The following is a 12,796-nucleotide window of genomic DNA, read 5'->3' as shown; positions in this document are numbered from 1 at the left end:
GAGTCCTAATTCCAGGGAATCTCCAGGCGCTGCCTGGAGGCTGGCAATGCTGGCATGGTGTTGTCATTTTGGGGGGATCTCCAGGCCCCACCTGGAGGCTGGCATCCCTAACACAGAGTTGTAATTCCAGGAGATTTATTTTTTATTTATTTCTTAGATGTTTATCCCGCCACTCTGGGACGACAGCCTGGAGGCTGGCAATGCTGGCCTGGCGTTGGCATTCCGGGAGATCTCCAGGCCCCCCCGGGAGGTTGGCAAGCTGCGTTCCCTCCGGAAAAGGCAGCTCCAGTTCATGGGGGGGAGTTGGGGGCAATTCCTCCATTGCAGACCGTGAACATGGGGGGGGGGGGCGGGGGGCGCACGCGCAGTTGCCACCCGGCGGGGGTCTTCCCGGGAGCACCGCCCCTCCCTCCTCCGTCCGGGGCGGACCGCGGCCTAGCCGGTCTCCATGGCGACGCGGCCCTCCTTCGAGCGAGGCGCATGCGCGGTCGGCGCTCCGACTAGGCCTCTCCGCCGGCGGCCATGGACGGGCCGGGCTCGGACTCCGCGCTCCGCAGCCTGGCCGAGGTGGAGGAGATGGCCGAGGAGGTGCTGGCGACCAGGCAGCAGGTAGGCCTCCCGCGGGGCTGGCGGCCTGAGCGGCCCGAACTCCCCTCCCCCCCCCCGGACCCTCACAACAGCCCTGTGAGGCAGGCCACCCCGAGGTGGAGCGGGAGAACGGAAGGGAAGGATCTCGGGGGCCGGGTTCAGTTTAATTGGGGGGGGGGGATTGGCGTGCATGCAATAGAGCCAAGAAGGGGCCTGGGGCACCTTGCAGGCCACCCGAGTTTAATTTGGGGTGCATGCAATAGAGCCAAGTATACAAATGAAATAATAATAAACAATTAATAAACAAATGTCAGAGACTCGGGCACCTTGCAGGCCACCCGAGTTTAATTTGGGGGGGGGGGAATTGGGGTGCATGCATCAGAGCCAAGTATATAAATCAAATAATAATAAACAATAAACAAATGTCAGAGCCTCGGGCACCTTGCAGGCCACCCGTGATTAATTGGGGAGAAATAATTTTGGGTGCATGCAATAAAGCCGAATCGGAGCCCGGGGCCCCTTGCAGGCCACCCGAGTTTAATGCTGCAGGCCCACTTCTGCAGATGGATTCAGAGGGTCGGCTGCGCTGGTCTGAAGCAGCAAGACAGAGTTGGGGTCGTCTGGTGGCTCCTTGAAGACCAATCAAGTTTTGTTCTGGGGACCCATTTTCATGTGCCTGCAGCAGAACCTTGAAGGCCAACCGAGTTTCATTTGGGGGATAATCTTCCATGTGCAGGTATGCGTCTTCTGATATATGCACAGGAAGACTTCTACCTTGAACTGAGCGCCCTGTAGCGCCCTAAAGACAAGCAACATTCTCTTGCATGTACACTGGACTGCAGTCTATTCTTTTTGTGAGTGAAAGTTTATTTTGTCCAGTTGCAAGGGTTTGTAACCTGCGGCTCTTTTAAAAAGGCGATCCAATCTTGAAGGTAAAGTAAATGGAGTGTTGGAACAGCCAGCGTGTGATGAGAATGGCTGGTAAAGTATTTTTCTGGGGGCTTTGGTTGGCGTACGTAGAAAGCCTCACGGACTCTACACAAAATTGCCTTTGCAGATTGTGGCCCTGGATCAGAAACGGAATCAGAACCGGGAAGCACTCAGGGCCCTGAGCAAGGAACTGGCCGGTACAGGTGAGGCAAAAGTACAAAGTTGGTGCTGGTCCGTTGACCTCAGTATTTATTTAATCTCGGGGTCTGAAGGAAGTACTAGGGTCATCTAGTCTAGTCAAAGTGACTGCCAGCTCAGGAACTACAGTTATGATATCCCGGACAAGTAGGTATCCAGACGATATTTAAGAGCCTCCAATGTTGGAGAATCTACCACCCCACACGGAAGACTGTTCCAGGTCTAGTACACCTTGGTATCACAAAGGTCTTCTTCAAAGTTAGACAAAAACTTCTATACAGGTGTCAAGTGTGTATCCATTAGTCCAAGTCCTGTGGTCCAACATAACTGAAAACATGAGAGCATCAGAAGAGCGTTGCTGGGTCAGACCAATGAGGGTCTATCTAGTCCAGCCTCCCGTCTTAAAAAGGAACCAACCGGTTCCACTGGAGGGCCAAAAGCAGGGCAAAGAGACTGACGTTTTCCCCTGATGTTGCCTCCTGGCTCTGGGATTTATTTATGTTATTATATTTATATACCGCCCTACTCGGAGGCTCAAAGTGGCTTGAGTTCCTCTGGAGGTTCCCTTCAGCTACCATGGCTAATAGTGATTGATAGACTTACCCTCCATGCATCTATCAGGCATTTCCGCACATTGTCCTAAATAGCGAAATGCCCGCTGAATGGCAAAGCGTGATAGTTTATCGTGCTTCACCGGCCCTCCACATCTTATAGCTGTTTTGCCTTTTCCAGCCACCTCTTCATAAGTTTTGCCCTTCTTAATTGCAGCTTAAACAGTCACAGGAGGTTGAAGACTGCCATGGTTACAGGAATCAGATTTTATTGTACATTATGTCTGAATTGTTTTATTGGGTTTTTTTATGGACAAGTAACCCGCCATGAGCCGGTTTGCGAGTGGCGGGTAATAAGCTTAATTAATAATGAAAATAATAGTAGTAGTAGTAATAATAATTGTAGAGAGCAATGCGCTGTAAACTTGTTGTGATTATGCCTGACAATCAGTTTAGGCAACCGATCCCCTCCCGGCATAACTTGCTGCTGTTTAAAGGTCCGGCAATGCCTGCAATTTTATTTATTTATTGTTGTTGTTGTTATTATTATTATTATTGTTTTGATTTATTTCCCGCCACTCCCAAGTGGCTCGTGGCGGGTTACAATGTCTTAAAACCCCTTCTTCGTTGCAATGCATATGTGCATAATCCTAGAGGCATAGGGTTTTCGACTCTAATTTCAACAATACACGGATTTACTAGTTTTAGGCAGATCTCCCCGTGACACATTCACGGGTCACCTGAATAAAGCCACCAGGAAGCCTCCAGCCCTGCCTCAATCAGTGCTTTGCTTCCGAGGCTCAAGAGACCAGCACTGCAGGAATCTCTTTGGCCAGCTCAGGCCTCTGGGCAGAATCGACTGCTGTCGGTAACTCCAGAGCCCTTCCTGAAAGCCATAAAGAGAGAGGGCTGGAAAGGAAAGACGCCAGCAGCCGTGATTTCCAGCGAGGCTTATGATAGTGACAGGAACTTCTCAGAATTGTACCGGTCGCTGCCGCCCTCTGTCCCCGGCTCACGCGGTCCCGTCGGCAAGCAGAATGTTTTCCAAGAGCACATAAATCCGGGTGACTAATGCCTCCAGCAAGTGGCAGCCGTCTCCTCTTGTCCCGGGGGAGAGATTGCGAGCGGCAGATTCTCTCGCTTCCTTTGCACCGTGGAGAGGCTGGTGCATTAATGAAGGCAAGGGAGGATTAATGCGCTTGACCTGTGGCCTCACATGGGTCTCTGGTTCCTGGGAGCATTTGAGAAGGCCCCACCGCCTTTGCAGGGCAGACTTTGCAGGGCAGCACTCCTGCTATGCAGTCCGCAGGCTGTCTCTTCCCAAGGCATGGTTTGTGGTGTGTGTTTTTTCAGAGAGAGAGAGAGAGCGAGAGAGCATTGATGTCTCCTGCCCCAGTCCACACCCCTGAAACAAAATCATGCTCATCGATAGGGCACCAACCAGGTTTCTGCCCATTTGTCCTGGAACAGCCGCAGTAGAAGGTTCCCGTCAAGGCTTGGTAGCCGCCTCGAGCCTTCGGGGGGAGGTGGGGTATAAATATAAATATAATAATAATAATAATAATTCAGGAGAATGGTCGAAAGTGGTATCAAGGGGGTGGGAGGTTAGAGTGGATGAGTGATAGGATTGTGAGTAGGGTTGCCCATTCGTGAACGGCCGCTTCGGACGCCGAAGTGTCCAACTCTAGTTGTGAGTGTCTTGCATTGTGCGGGGGGATGGACTAGATGACCCGGGTGGTCCCTTCCAACTCTATGATTCTATGAGTCTAAGTTGCAGCCGGCTTGCCCTTGGAGGGAAGGGTCCCCAACATGGTGCCCATCGGTGCCATGCGCCAACCGTGAAATGGGCCTCCCCTTGGCCCCCCCCTCCCCCGATGAACGCTGCAGCCAGGCTATACCTGGAGATGACCCTGGTGCACCGAGATGGGTTAATGCTTTTAATGCTTTTATTGAGAGGGTTCTTGTTTGATGCTTTCTGGTTTTATTCATATTTATTCAAAGTTAATGTACTTTTGGTTGCTCTTATTGCTGTTGTACGCTGCCATGAGCCGCTAGGAAGGGTGTGTGTTTATTAAATAAATAAATAAATAAAAGTATTTTAGAAAGTAGGTGGGGCTTTTTCCCAGCCTGGCTTCTCATTGGCCATTGGAGGTTCGACTTCCTCTGCAGGTTTGCCAAAAGGTTGCTGTGGCAGCAGCTGCACGACAACACAAAGACCTTCACTATGTGACTGAAGGGAAGAGCCGTTTTGCGGCTGGTTGCGCCTCCTTTGGCAGCCGTTCTGTGGCCGCGCCATGGCCCGTGTGCTGCAGGCCTTAGTGGTAAAACTGCAGCATGTTGCTTGCCGCATGACCTGGGTCTCCTGAAATGCACCTCTGTTTTTTTGCTTTCAGAGAAAGTTCAGGTTTGCTTTGGGAGCATGTTTGTCCAGCTTCCCCACGCCCAGACCAAGGACATGCTGCAGAGAGGTAAGATCCTGGAGAAACTCCTGTCATCTGCCTGTAAAGCCCACAGTGAGCCAGGAATGAGCGTATTTTGTGCGTCTACTTCTGTTCTCTTGTAGTCCATCTTTCTGGCAAGATCTCAAGGTGGATTACAGACAGTGCTGCAGCGCTGTCAACAAAATGGGGCATTCAGAGGCCAGCGCATTGGGGGTTCAGTAGTTCAGAACTGAAGCATAGCATAGATATTAACAGGACCCTTTAAGCCAAAGGTCACCCAGCTGTGGCTCTCTGGATGTCTAGAGGGGCTCTGCATTAAGCCGTCCAAAAATCACATAATAAGTTCCTACCTGGCCTCGCAAGAAGAGGGGCCAAGGCCCCAAAGGACTTTGTAGGTGATAGCCGAGCCATTCAGCTGAGCTCGGTAGCAGACGGGCTGCCTGTAGAGCGTCTGAATAGAAGGTTGCCATGCTGAGAATCACAGCCCCGAAACGTCACTGAGCGTTCCAGCACCTCTACTGAGGCTTCCATGTGGTCCAGGGTGATAGCTCATGACCACATGGACCTTGAATTGGGTTTGAATCCCCTCTCCTCCCCCACAGGCAGCCTGCTGGGTGACCAGAAGGAGATTGATTGGTAAACTTGTGGTAAATGCCTTACTATCCGGAAGGTTAGCAGAGTGCCTGATTGGGCTGCCGAACACAGCGTGCACCAGAGTGCATGTGGTCAGGAAACTACAAAATTACACATGCTCGGATTGTTCGACTTCACTAATGCAAGAACTATGTATGAGTAACCTTGATATACTACACATAGACTTTTTACGCACTGGGAACTTCAGTGCCCCAGCTCCCGTGCAGGAGCACAAATCAGGGGCGGATGAGGTGCACCAGGCCAAATGCTCCCCCGTGTGGGTGCAGGAAGAGGTGGGTGCAGGAAGAGGAAGAGGTGGGGCAACCTGCCACGACTGAAACTCCAGCTTGCAGCCTGGCATGAAACCTCCAATGCGTAAACGGTCATAAAAAGGCAAATTGAAGATTCGTAATCTAGTCTAAATGGACTCCGGGGAATGGTAGAGGACAGGAAGGCCTGGAGGATCATTGTCCATTATTGGGGTCGCGATGGGTCGGACACGACTTCGCACCTAACAACAACAACAATGTAGTCTAAATGGCTGCATGGAGAGAGCATCTCTGCCTCCACCAGGTTGCAGGCTTGAAGCACAGAGAGGGAGAGAGAGAAGGAAGTTGGGGCCAGGAACCTAACCCTCAAGGGGCAGAGTCCGAGAGATCAGAAAGGTGAGTGGTCACTGTTCCTATCCGTCTCACTGTGGCAAAAAGACTTCCTGTGTGCAGGTCGAGGCAAAGAGGCATCGCTTTGGAGAGCGTTCTCTCAAACATGACCTTGGGCTAGTCCCCGTTTTTTAACCACTGCTCCCGCAGAGCAGTTCTCTTAGAGCTCTGTCAGCCTCACCTGCCTCATAGAGTGTCTGTTGTGGGGAGAGGAAGGGAAGGGTGTTTTGGGATTCCTTGGAGTAGTGAAAAGTGGAGTACAAAATACATAGAATCATAGAGTTGGAAGGGGCCATACAGGCCATAGAATCATAGAGTTGGAAGGGGCCACACAGGCCATCTAGTCCAACCCCCTGCTCAACGCAGGATCAGCCCAAAGCATCCTAAAGCATCCAAGAAAAGTGTGCATCCAACCTTTGCTTGAAGACTGCCAGTGAGGCTCACCACCTCTTCTTACCAAACTCCTCTTCTTCTTGCCTCCTTTCAGGCAGTCTCAGAGACCCTGGCCATGATCCAAGTTGCAAATTTAGGACCTGGCGAAGAATGGAGAATCAGGCAGGCACTGCCCCCTGTACTTCCAGTTTTTTTAAAAAAAAGGAGAATCACAAAGCACAAGAATAGATTCAAATGAGTAGCCGTGTTGTTATGAAGTAGCACAATAAAATCAGAGTTCAGGGGGACCTTTAAGACCAACAAAGATTTATTCAAGGTGTACTCCGGGGTCGCATAACTATCCATAAGTTATGCGACTCCCGAGCACGCCTTGAATAAATCTTCGCTGGTCTTAAAGGTGCCCCTGGACTCTGATTTTATTAGAGTACCAGAAGTCTGCGTTCTTTTCTTTGGGACAGAAGCAGAGGTTCTTTGATTGCCTGCTTCTTTCCCCCTGGGGCTATGCTAGGGTAAAGGAAGGGACAAGTCACTACAGGAGAGCCAGCGTTAATCCTCTGACAGCTCTTGCTCCCTGGGAAGTCTTGCTCCTGCTTTTATTCACGGGAGTTTCAGCCATCTCAGCTGTGAAAGGCTTGGCGTGTGTAGGATTTCTCTTGGCACAAAGATCAGAACCTACAGCTGGGCTCTTAGAGAGCTGCTTCTGCCCCCAGAGTGCCAGGAGTCGCATTAAGGGCCTTTTAGCCACCTGCAGTTTTGTGTGGATTGGCGGGAAGGCCTCGCTGGTCCTGGCACTCTGGGCCTGCCACCTGTGTGAAGGAGGCCGCGTGTGTCAGCTGTATGGTGCCTTCCTGCAGGATGGTCCCCAGTTTGAGGCTGAGCCGCCCTGCAGCTGAGACAGAGCCGAGGAGCGAGTCCGGAGTGTGAGTGTTTTAATCCCCCCCCCCCAAATCATTCAAGTCCTCTCCTCCCCCTCTCCCTTTCTGCAGACCAAGAGCTCCTCGATAAAGAAATCGCCAGCCTGCGGGAAGAGCTCAAGGTGAAGGTCGGCCATCTCCTAGAAGCCCAAGGTATTTACTGCTCCGCCTCTGCCCCTTGGATGGATCTGATGGGGAGGCTGGGCCCTCTGCAGCAGCACGCAAGGCCCTGACCGTGTCTTTTGGTCCTTTGTCTCTGAACAAATGCTGGGCTGGGGCTAGTAGAGTAGGCCCTGAAAAAAAGGGGGGGGGGATTTTTCCAGTTCTGTTTTCCCAGTGTTGGGCTCTTGACCTCAGTGATGCCCATCATGAAGGGGGGCAGCCATTCCTGCTGTGATCAGAGAGCAGGCCCAGGCAGTGCAGGCCAGGCCGATCCACCCAGAGGGGGCTTGGGCCCAGAAGCTGGCCTGCTGCCTGGGAAAGCTCTAAAGGAACCTGGTTCCCAGTCAGAGGCCCATTATGCACGGCCGCCGAAACAGCGATTTCGGGTCACATGGAAAATGTGGAGGGGGAAGAAGCGAAGCAAACCGCTTATGCACGGGACGGGACACAACGGCGGCAAAACCCAGAGTAACCGATTATGCACGCGGCGACCCCGGCGCAGCTTCTGGTTGCGCCCCGGTCACCCGGAAGCTGTGCTTTCTTCCGCGTTTCGCTAACGCGGCTTTTTCGGCGGCATGCACCAAAGCTGCGGCCGGTTGCAGCCGGCTCCGTGCGTTATCGGTGATTTTAGTCGCTGCCATTCCACCCCGAATGTGCGCTATCCCCCCTGTGCATAATGGGCCGAGGTGGGGGCGTGGCTGCCCCCTTCTTGGAATGGAGGAACTCTGCCGTGCTTTTGCAGGACGATGCAAATGGCCATCTCTCCTGTGATCCCTTGTCCCTTTCGACAGGGGGTGGGTGGGGACGATCTCTCTCTGCCACTGTGTGCATGTCTGGCCAGCGCTCTTCCGAGGGACTGACTGGACCCCAAGGCTTCATTTCAGAAGCATTTGCCATTGGCTCATGGGCTTCCACTCACCTCCCTCTGCCCTGAATGCGCTGTGAATGCTCCTCAGGGCAGGGGCTTGTTCCTTGCTTAAACTCATGTTTGTTACTTGGCACAAGCACCGGTGGGGCACGATTAATTCTTACAGAGTGTGGAATTCACCGCTGGTGGATGCTGTGATGGCCGCAGGTGGGGACAGCATTAAACGAGGGTTAGAAGGACTCATGGAGGGAGAGGGCTGTCAGTGGATCCTAGCCACGGTGATGGAAGGGGAACCTCCACATTCAGAGGCAGTATGCCTCTGAATATGAGAGCCAGGCGGCAACATCAGGAGAAGGCGTTGACCTCTGTGCCCAGTTGTTGAACCTCCAGAAGAACTGGTTGGCCACTCTGTGAGAAAGGAGGTTGGACTGGATGGACCCCTGGTCTGACCCAGCAGGGCTCTTCTGATGTCCTTATGAAGGCCTCAGCCTCTCTGCCCTGCAGAGGAACTGGCTGCCCTCTGCCCTGCAGAGGAACTGGCTGGCCCCTGGGTGAGACGGGAGGCTGGACTGGAGGGACCCTCCCTGGCCTGACCCAGCAGGGCTCTTCTGAGGGTCTTCTCAGGGGAAGGCCTCGGCCTCTCTGCCCTGTGGCTGGCCCTGCAGAGGAACTGCCTGGCCCCTGGGGGAGACGGGAGGCTGGACTGGAGGGACCCTCCCTGGCCTGACCCAGCAGGGCTCTTCTGAGGGTCTTCTCAGGGGAAGGCCTCGGCCTCTCTGCCCTGTGGCTGGCCCTGCAGAGGAACTGGCTGGCCCCTGGGGGAGACGGGAGGCTGGACTGGAGGGACCCTCCCTGGCCTGACCCAGCAGGGCTCTTCTGAGGGTCTTCTCAGGGGAAGGCCTCGGCCTCTCTGCCCTGTGGCTGGCCCTGCAGAGGAACTGGCTGGCCCCTGGGTGAGACGGGAGGCTGGACTGGAGGGACCCTCCCTGGCCTGACCCAGCAGGGCTCTTCTGAGGGTCTTCTCAGGGGAAGGCCTCGGCCTCCCTGCCCTGTGGCTGGCCCTGCAGAGGAACTGGCTGGCCCCTGGGTGAGACGGGAGGCTGGACTGGAGGGACCCTCCCTGGCCTGACCCAGCAGGGCTCTTCTGAGGGTCTTCTCAGGGGAAGGCCTCGGCCTCTCTGCCCTGTGGCTGGCCCTGCAGAGGAACTGGCTGGCCCCTGGGGGAGACGGGAGGCTGGACTGGAGGGACCCTCCCTGGCCTGACCCAGCAGGGCTCTTCTGAGGGTCTTCTCAGGGGAAGGCCTCGGCCTCTCTGCCCTGTGGCTGGCCCTGCAGAGGAACTGGCTGGCCCCTGGGTGAGACGGGAGGCTGGACTGGAGGGACCCTCCCTGGCCTGACCCAGCAGGGCTCTTCTGAGGGTCTTCTCAGGGGAAGGCCTCGGCCTCCCTGCCCTGTGGCTGGCCCTGCAGAGGAACTGGCTGGCCCCTGGGTGAGACGGGAGGCTGGACTGGAGGGACCCTCCCTGGCCTGACCCAGCAGGGCTCTTCTGAGGGTCTTCTCAGGGGAAGGCCTCGGCCTCTCTGCCCTGTCGCTGGCCCTGCAGAGGAACTGGCTGGCCCCTGGGTGAGACGGGAGGCTGGACTGGAGGGACCCTCCCTGGCCTGACCCAGCAGGGCTCTTCTGAGGGTCTTCTCAGGGGAAGGCCTCGGCCTCTCTGCCCTGTGGCTGGCCCTGCAGAGGAACTGGCTGGCCCCTGGGTGAGACGGGAGGCTGGACTGGAGGGACCCTCCCTGGCCTGACCCAGCAGGGCTCTTCTGAGGGTCTTCTCAGGGGAAGACCTCGGCCTCTCTGCCCTGTGGCTGGCCCTGCAGAGGAACTGGCTGGCCCCTGGGTGAGACGGGAGGCTGGACTGGAGGGACCCTCCCTGGCCTGACCCAGCAGGGCTCTTCTGAGGGTCTTCTCAGGGACGGGAGGCGGGACTGGAGGGACCCTCCCTGGCCTGACCCAGCAGGGCTACTTAATGACAACTAACAACAAAGTGCTCCTCGGGGTTCACCACCTCCCTTATCTGTTTTGCAAATAATTCCATAGGACTTCAGTGACATCTCCTCACCTTCTGCTGCCTCTTTCCCTTCTCCCAGGTAAACCGGAGCTGAAAGGCTACAGCCTGAAACCCCTGAGTGGTGAGGAGACGTGGTTTATTAAGAAAGTGCTGGATGGCTGAGGCCGTGTCACCGCCTGCCCCCTGCAGGCTGCCCTCGGAGGAGAATTGCTGGCAGCGCAGGAGGGAGCTCTGCTCGCAGACGCATCCGTGATCCGTTGACAGGCGTGTGGGTGGGGCCTCTTCACTGCTCATGTTCTGGAAGAGGCTCCGGCAGCTGGAAAGGATCTGGCAGATTTGTGCAGAGGAGACCGTGCCCATGGCCCCCTTCAACTTTGACCGCCATGTTGCTGGGCAAGCTTCAGAGCCAGAGGGGCGGGCCGCAGTCCTGCAATTGTAGTGTGATTAGATGTTGACTGCTGGGGGTGTCATGGCGGGAGGCAGTGGGCTACTCTGTGGGGCTGCATTGATCTGGGACACAAATGCTGCCAGCAGAATCAGTGGCATTGTGGCAAATTAAATTGCATGCAAATTTGTATGAATGATGGTGAGGGGGTCTTTCTTGCTCATCTTGTGTTCTGATCCATTGGCAGAAGCTGTAAGTTCTGTGTAAAGTTTGGAGGGGGGGCAGAGCTGAAAGGCCTCCTGCTGTCCCTTTGCCCAGTGCAATCTGGATTTTCAGATAGTTAGGTGGATAGGGAATTGGTTAGAGAACCGCACTCAAAGAGTTGTTGTCAATGGTGTTTCATCAGACTGGAGAGAGGTGAGTAGTGGGGTACCTCAGGGCTCGGTGCTCGGCCCAGTACTTTTTAACATATTTATTAATGATCTAGATGAGGGGGTGAAGGGACTACTCATCAAGTTTGCAGATGACACCAAATTGGGAGGACTGGCAAATACTCCGGAAGATAGAGACAGAGTTCAACGAGATCTGAACACAATGGAAAAAGATGATCTGGGGCCAAGGGACCAAGCCCTGTGAAGATAGGTTGAGGGACTTGGGAATGTTCAGCCTGGAGAAAAGGAGGTTGAGAGGGGACATGATAGCCCTCTTTAAGTATTTGAAAGGTTGTCACTTGGAGGAGGGCAGGATGCTGTTCCCGCTGGCTGCAGAGGAGAGGACACGCAGTAATGGGTTTAAACTTCAAGTACAACGATATAGGCTAGATATCAGGAAAAAGATTTTCACAGTCAGAGTAGTTCAGCAGTGGAATCGGCTGCCTAAGGAGGTGGTGAGCTCCCCCTCACTGGCAGTCTTCAAGCAAAGGCTGGAGACACACTTTTCTTGGATGCTTTAGGATGCTTAGGGCTGATCCTCCGTTGAGCAGGGGGTTGGACTAGATGGCCTGTGTGGCCCCTTCCAACTCTAGGATTCTATGATTCTAGTGCTCCTTGTAACAGTGCTCCCTGCCAGGTGGACCCAGATGGGCAAACACAATAGCTCAGCCATTCCTGAAACCTGGGCTCCTGCTCTGCTGCCAGCTTGGTGGAGTGGTTAGGAGTGCCAATTTATAATCTGGTGAGTCGGGTTTGATTCCGTGCTCCTCCTCCACATGCAGCCAGCTGGGTGACCTTGGGCTCGCCAGAGCACTGATAAAACTGTTCTAGCCGGGCAGTGATATCAGGGCTCTCTCAACCTCACCCACCCTCACAGGGTGTCTGTTGTGGGGAGAGGAAAGGGAAGGCGACTGTAAGCCGCTTTGAGACTCCTTCGGGTAGAGAAAAGCGGCATCTAAGAACCAACTCTTCTTCTTCTTCAGTAATCTTCAGTAATCTTCTTCTTCAGTAATCTCAGGGCTCTCTCAGCCTCCTCTCCCTCACAGGGTGTCTGTTGTGGGGAGAGGAAAGGGAAGGCGAATGGAAGCCGCTTTGAGCCTCCTTCGGGTAGAGAAAAGTGGCATATAAGAACCCACTTTTTGTTCTTCCTCCCATTGGGTCTGATGCCCAGAGCATGCACCTGCTCAGCGATTGCAGGTGCTGGTGATGGATGTGAATTCTAGCCAATGCTGCAGCTGCTCACGTGAAGAGTGACCTGGGGGAGGGGATTCTTTTATTGCACCCACAGTACGAGGCAGAAAGCCTTCCATTCTGACTCTGCATGGTTTCATGCCTTCCTTCCGCCAGGAGGTGGCACACTTCCCCACTCGGTGCTCCATGAGTCAGGCTCCTGTTATGTGGCCACCTCAGCCACCGTTGGGACCCAGTGCTGCACATTGAACTTCCCTTCAGGAGTCAGGCGTAGCTATTCAACTCCTGGATGCTTCCTGCCGCAGGGACAGCAGGGCTCTCTGCAATCCCTCGCCTCAAAGCTGGGGATGGGCTGTGGCTCACGGTACGGAGGGTTTGCTCGGCGTGCAA

At 54.5% G+C, this 12,796-nt stretch overlaps 1 protein-coding gene across 2 annotated transcripts; it reads left to right on the top strand.

The window, feature by feature from the left end:
- Positions 1–452: 452 nt before the first annotated feature.
- PDRG1 (p53 and DNA damage regulated 1) lies at positions 453–10,980 on the top strand. Of its 2 annotated transcripts, XM_077336059.1 has the most exons (6): positions 504–609; positions 1,325–1,442; positions 1,646–1,721; positions 4,661–4,735; positions 7,380–7,460; positions 10,479–10,980. In XM_077336059.1, exons 2-6 carry the CDS (start codon positions 1,413–1,415, stop codon positions 10,559–10,561), a joined length of 345 nt encoding a protein of 114 aa, XP_077192174.1. In that variant the 5' UTR covers positions 504–609; positions 1,325–1,412; the 3' UTR covers positions 10,562–10,980. The 2 variants fall into 2 exon arrangements, with proteins under 2 accessions (XP_077192173.1, XP_077192174.1); XM_077336058.1 differs by lacking the exon at positions 1,325–1,442 and having other exon boundaries at positions 453–609.
- The last annotated feature ends 1,816 nt before the right edge of the window (positions 10,981–12,796 follow it).

The sequence above is a fragment of the Paroedura picta genome, chromosome 4 (assembly GCF_049243985.1).
Source record: "Paroedura picta isolate Pp20150507F chromosome 4, Ppicta_v3.0, whole genome shotgun sequence".
In the NCBI taxonomy this organism is placed as follows: domain Eukaryota; kingdom Metazoa; phylum Chordata; class Lepidosauria; order Squamata; family Gekkonidae; genus Paroedura; species Paroedura picta.
Note: the sequence above shows the minus strand (reverse complement) of the source record. Positions and strands in the feature narration are given on the sequence as shown.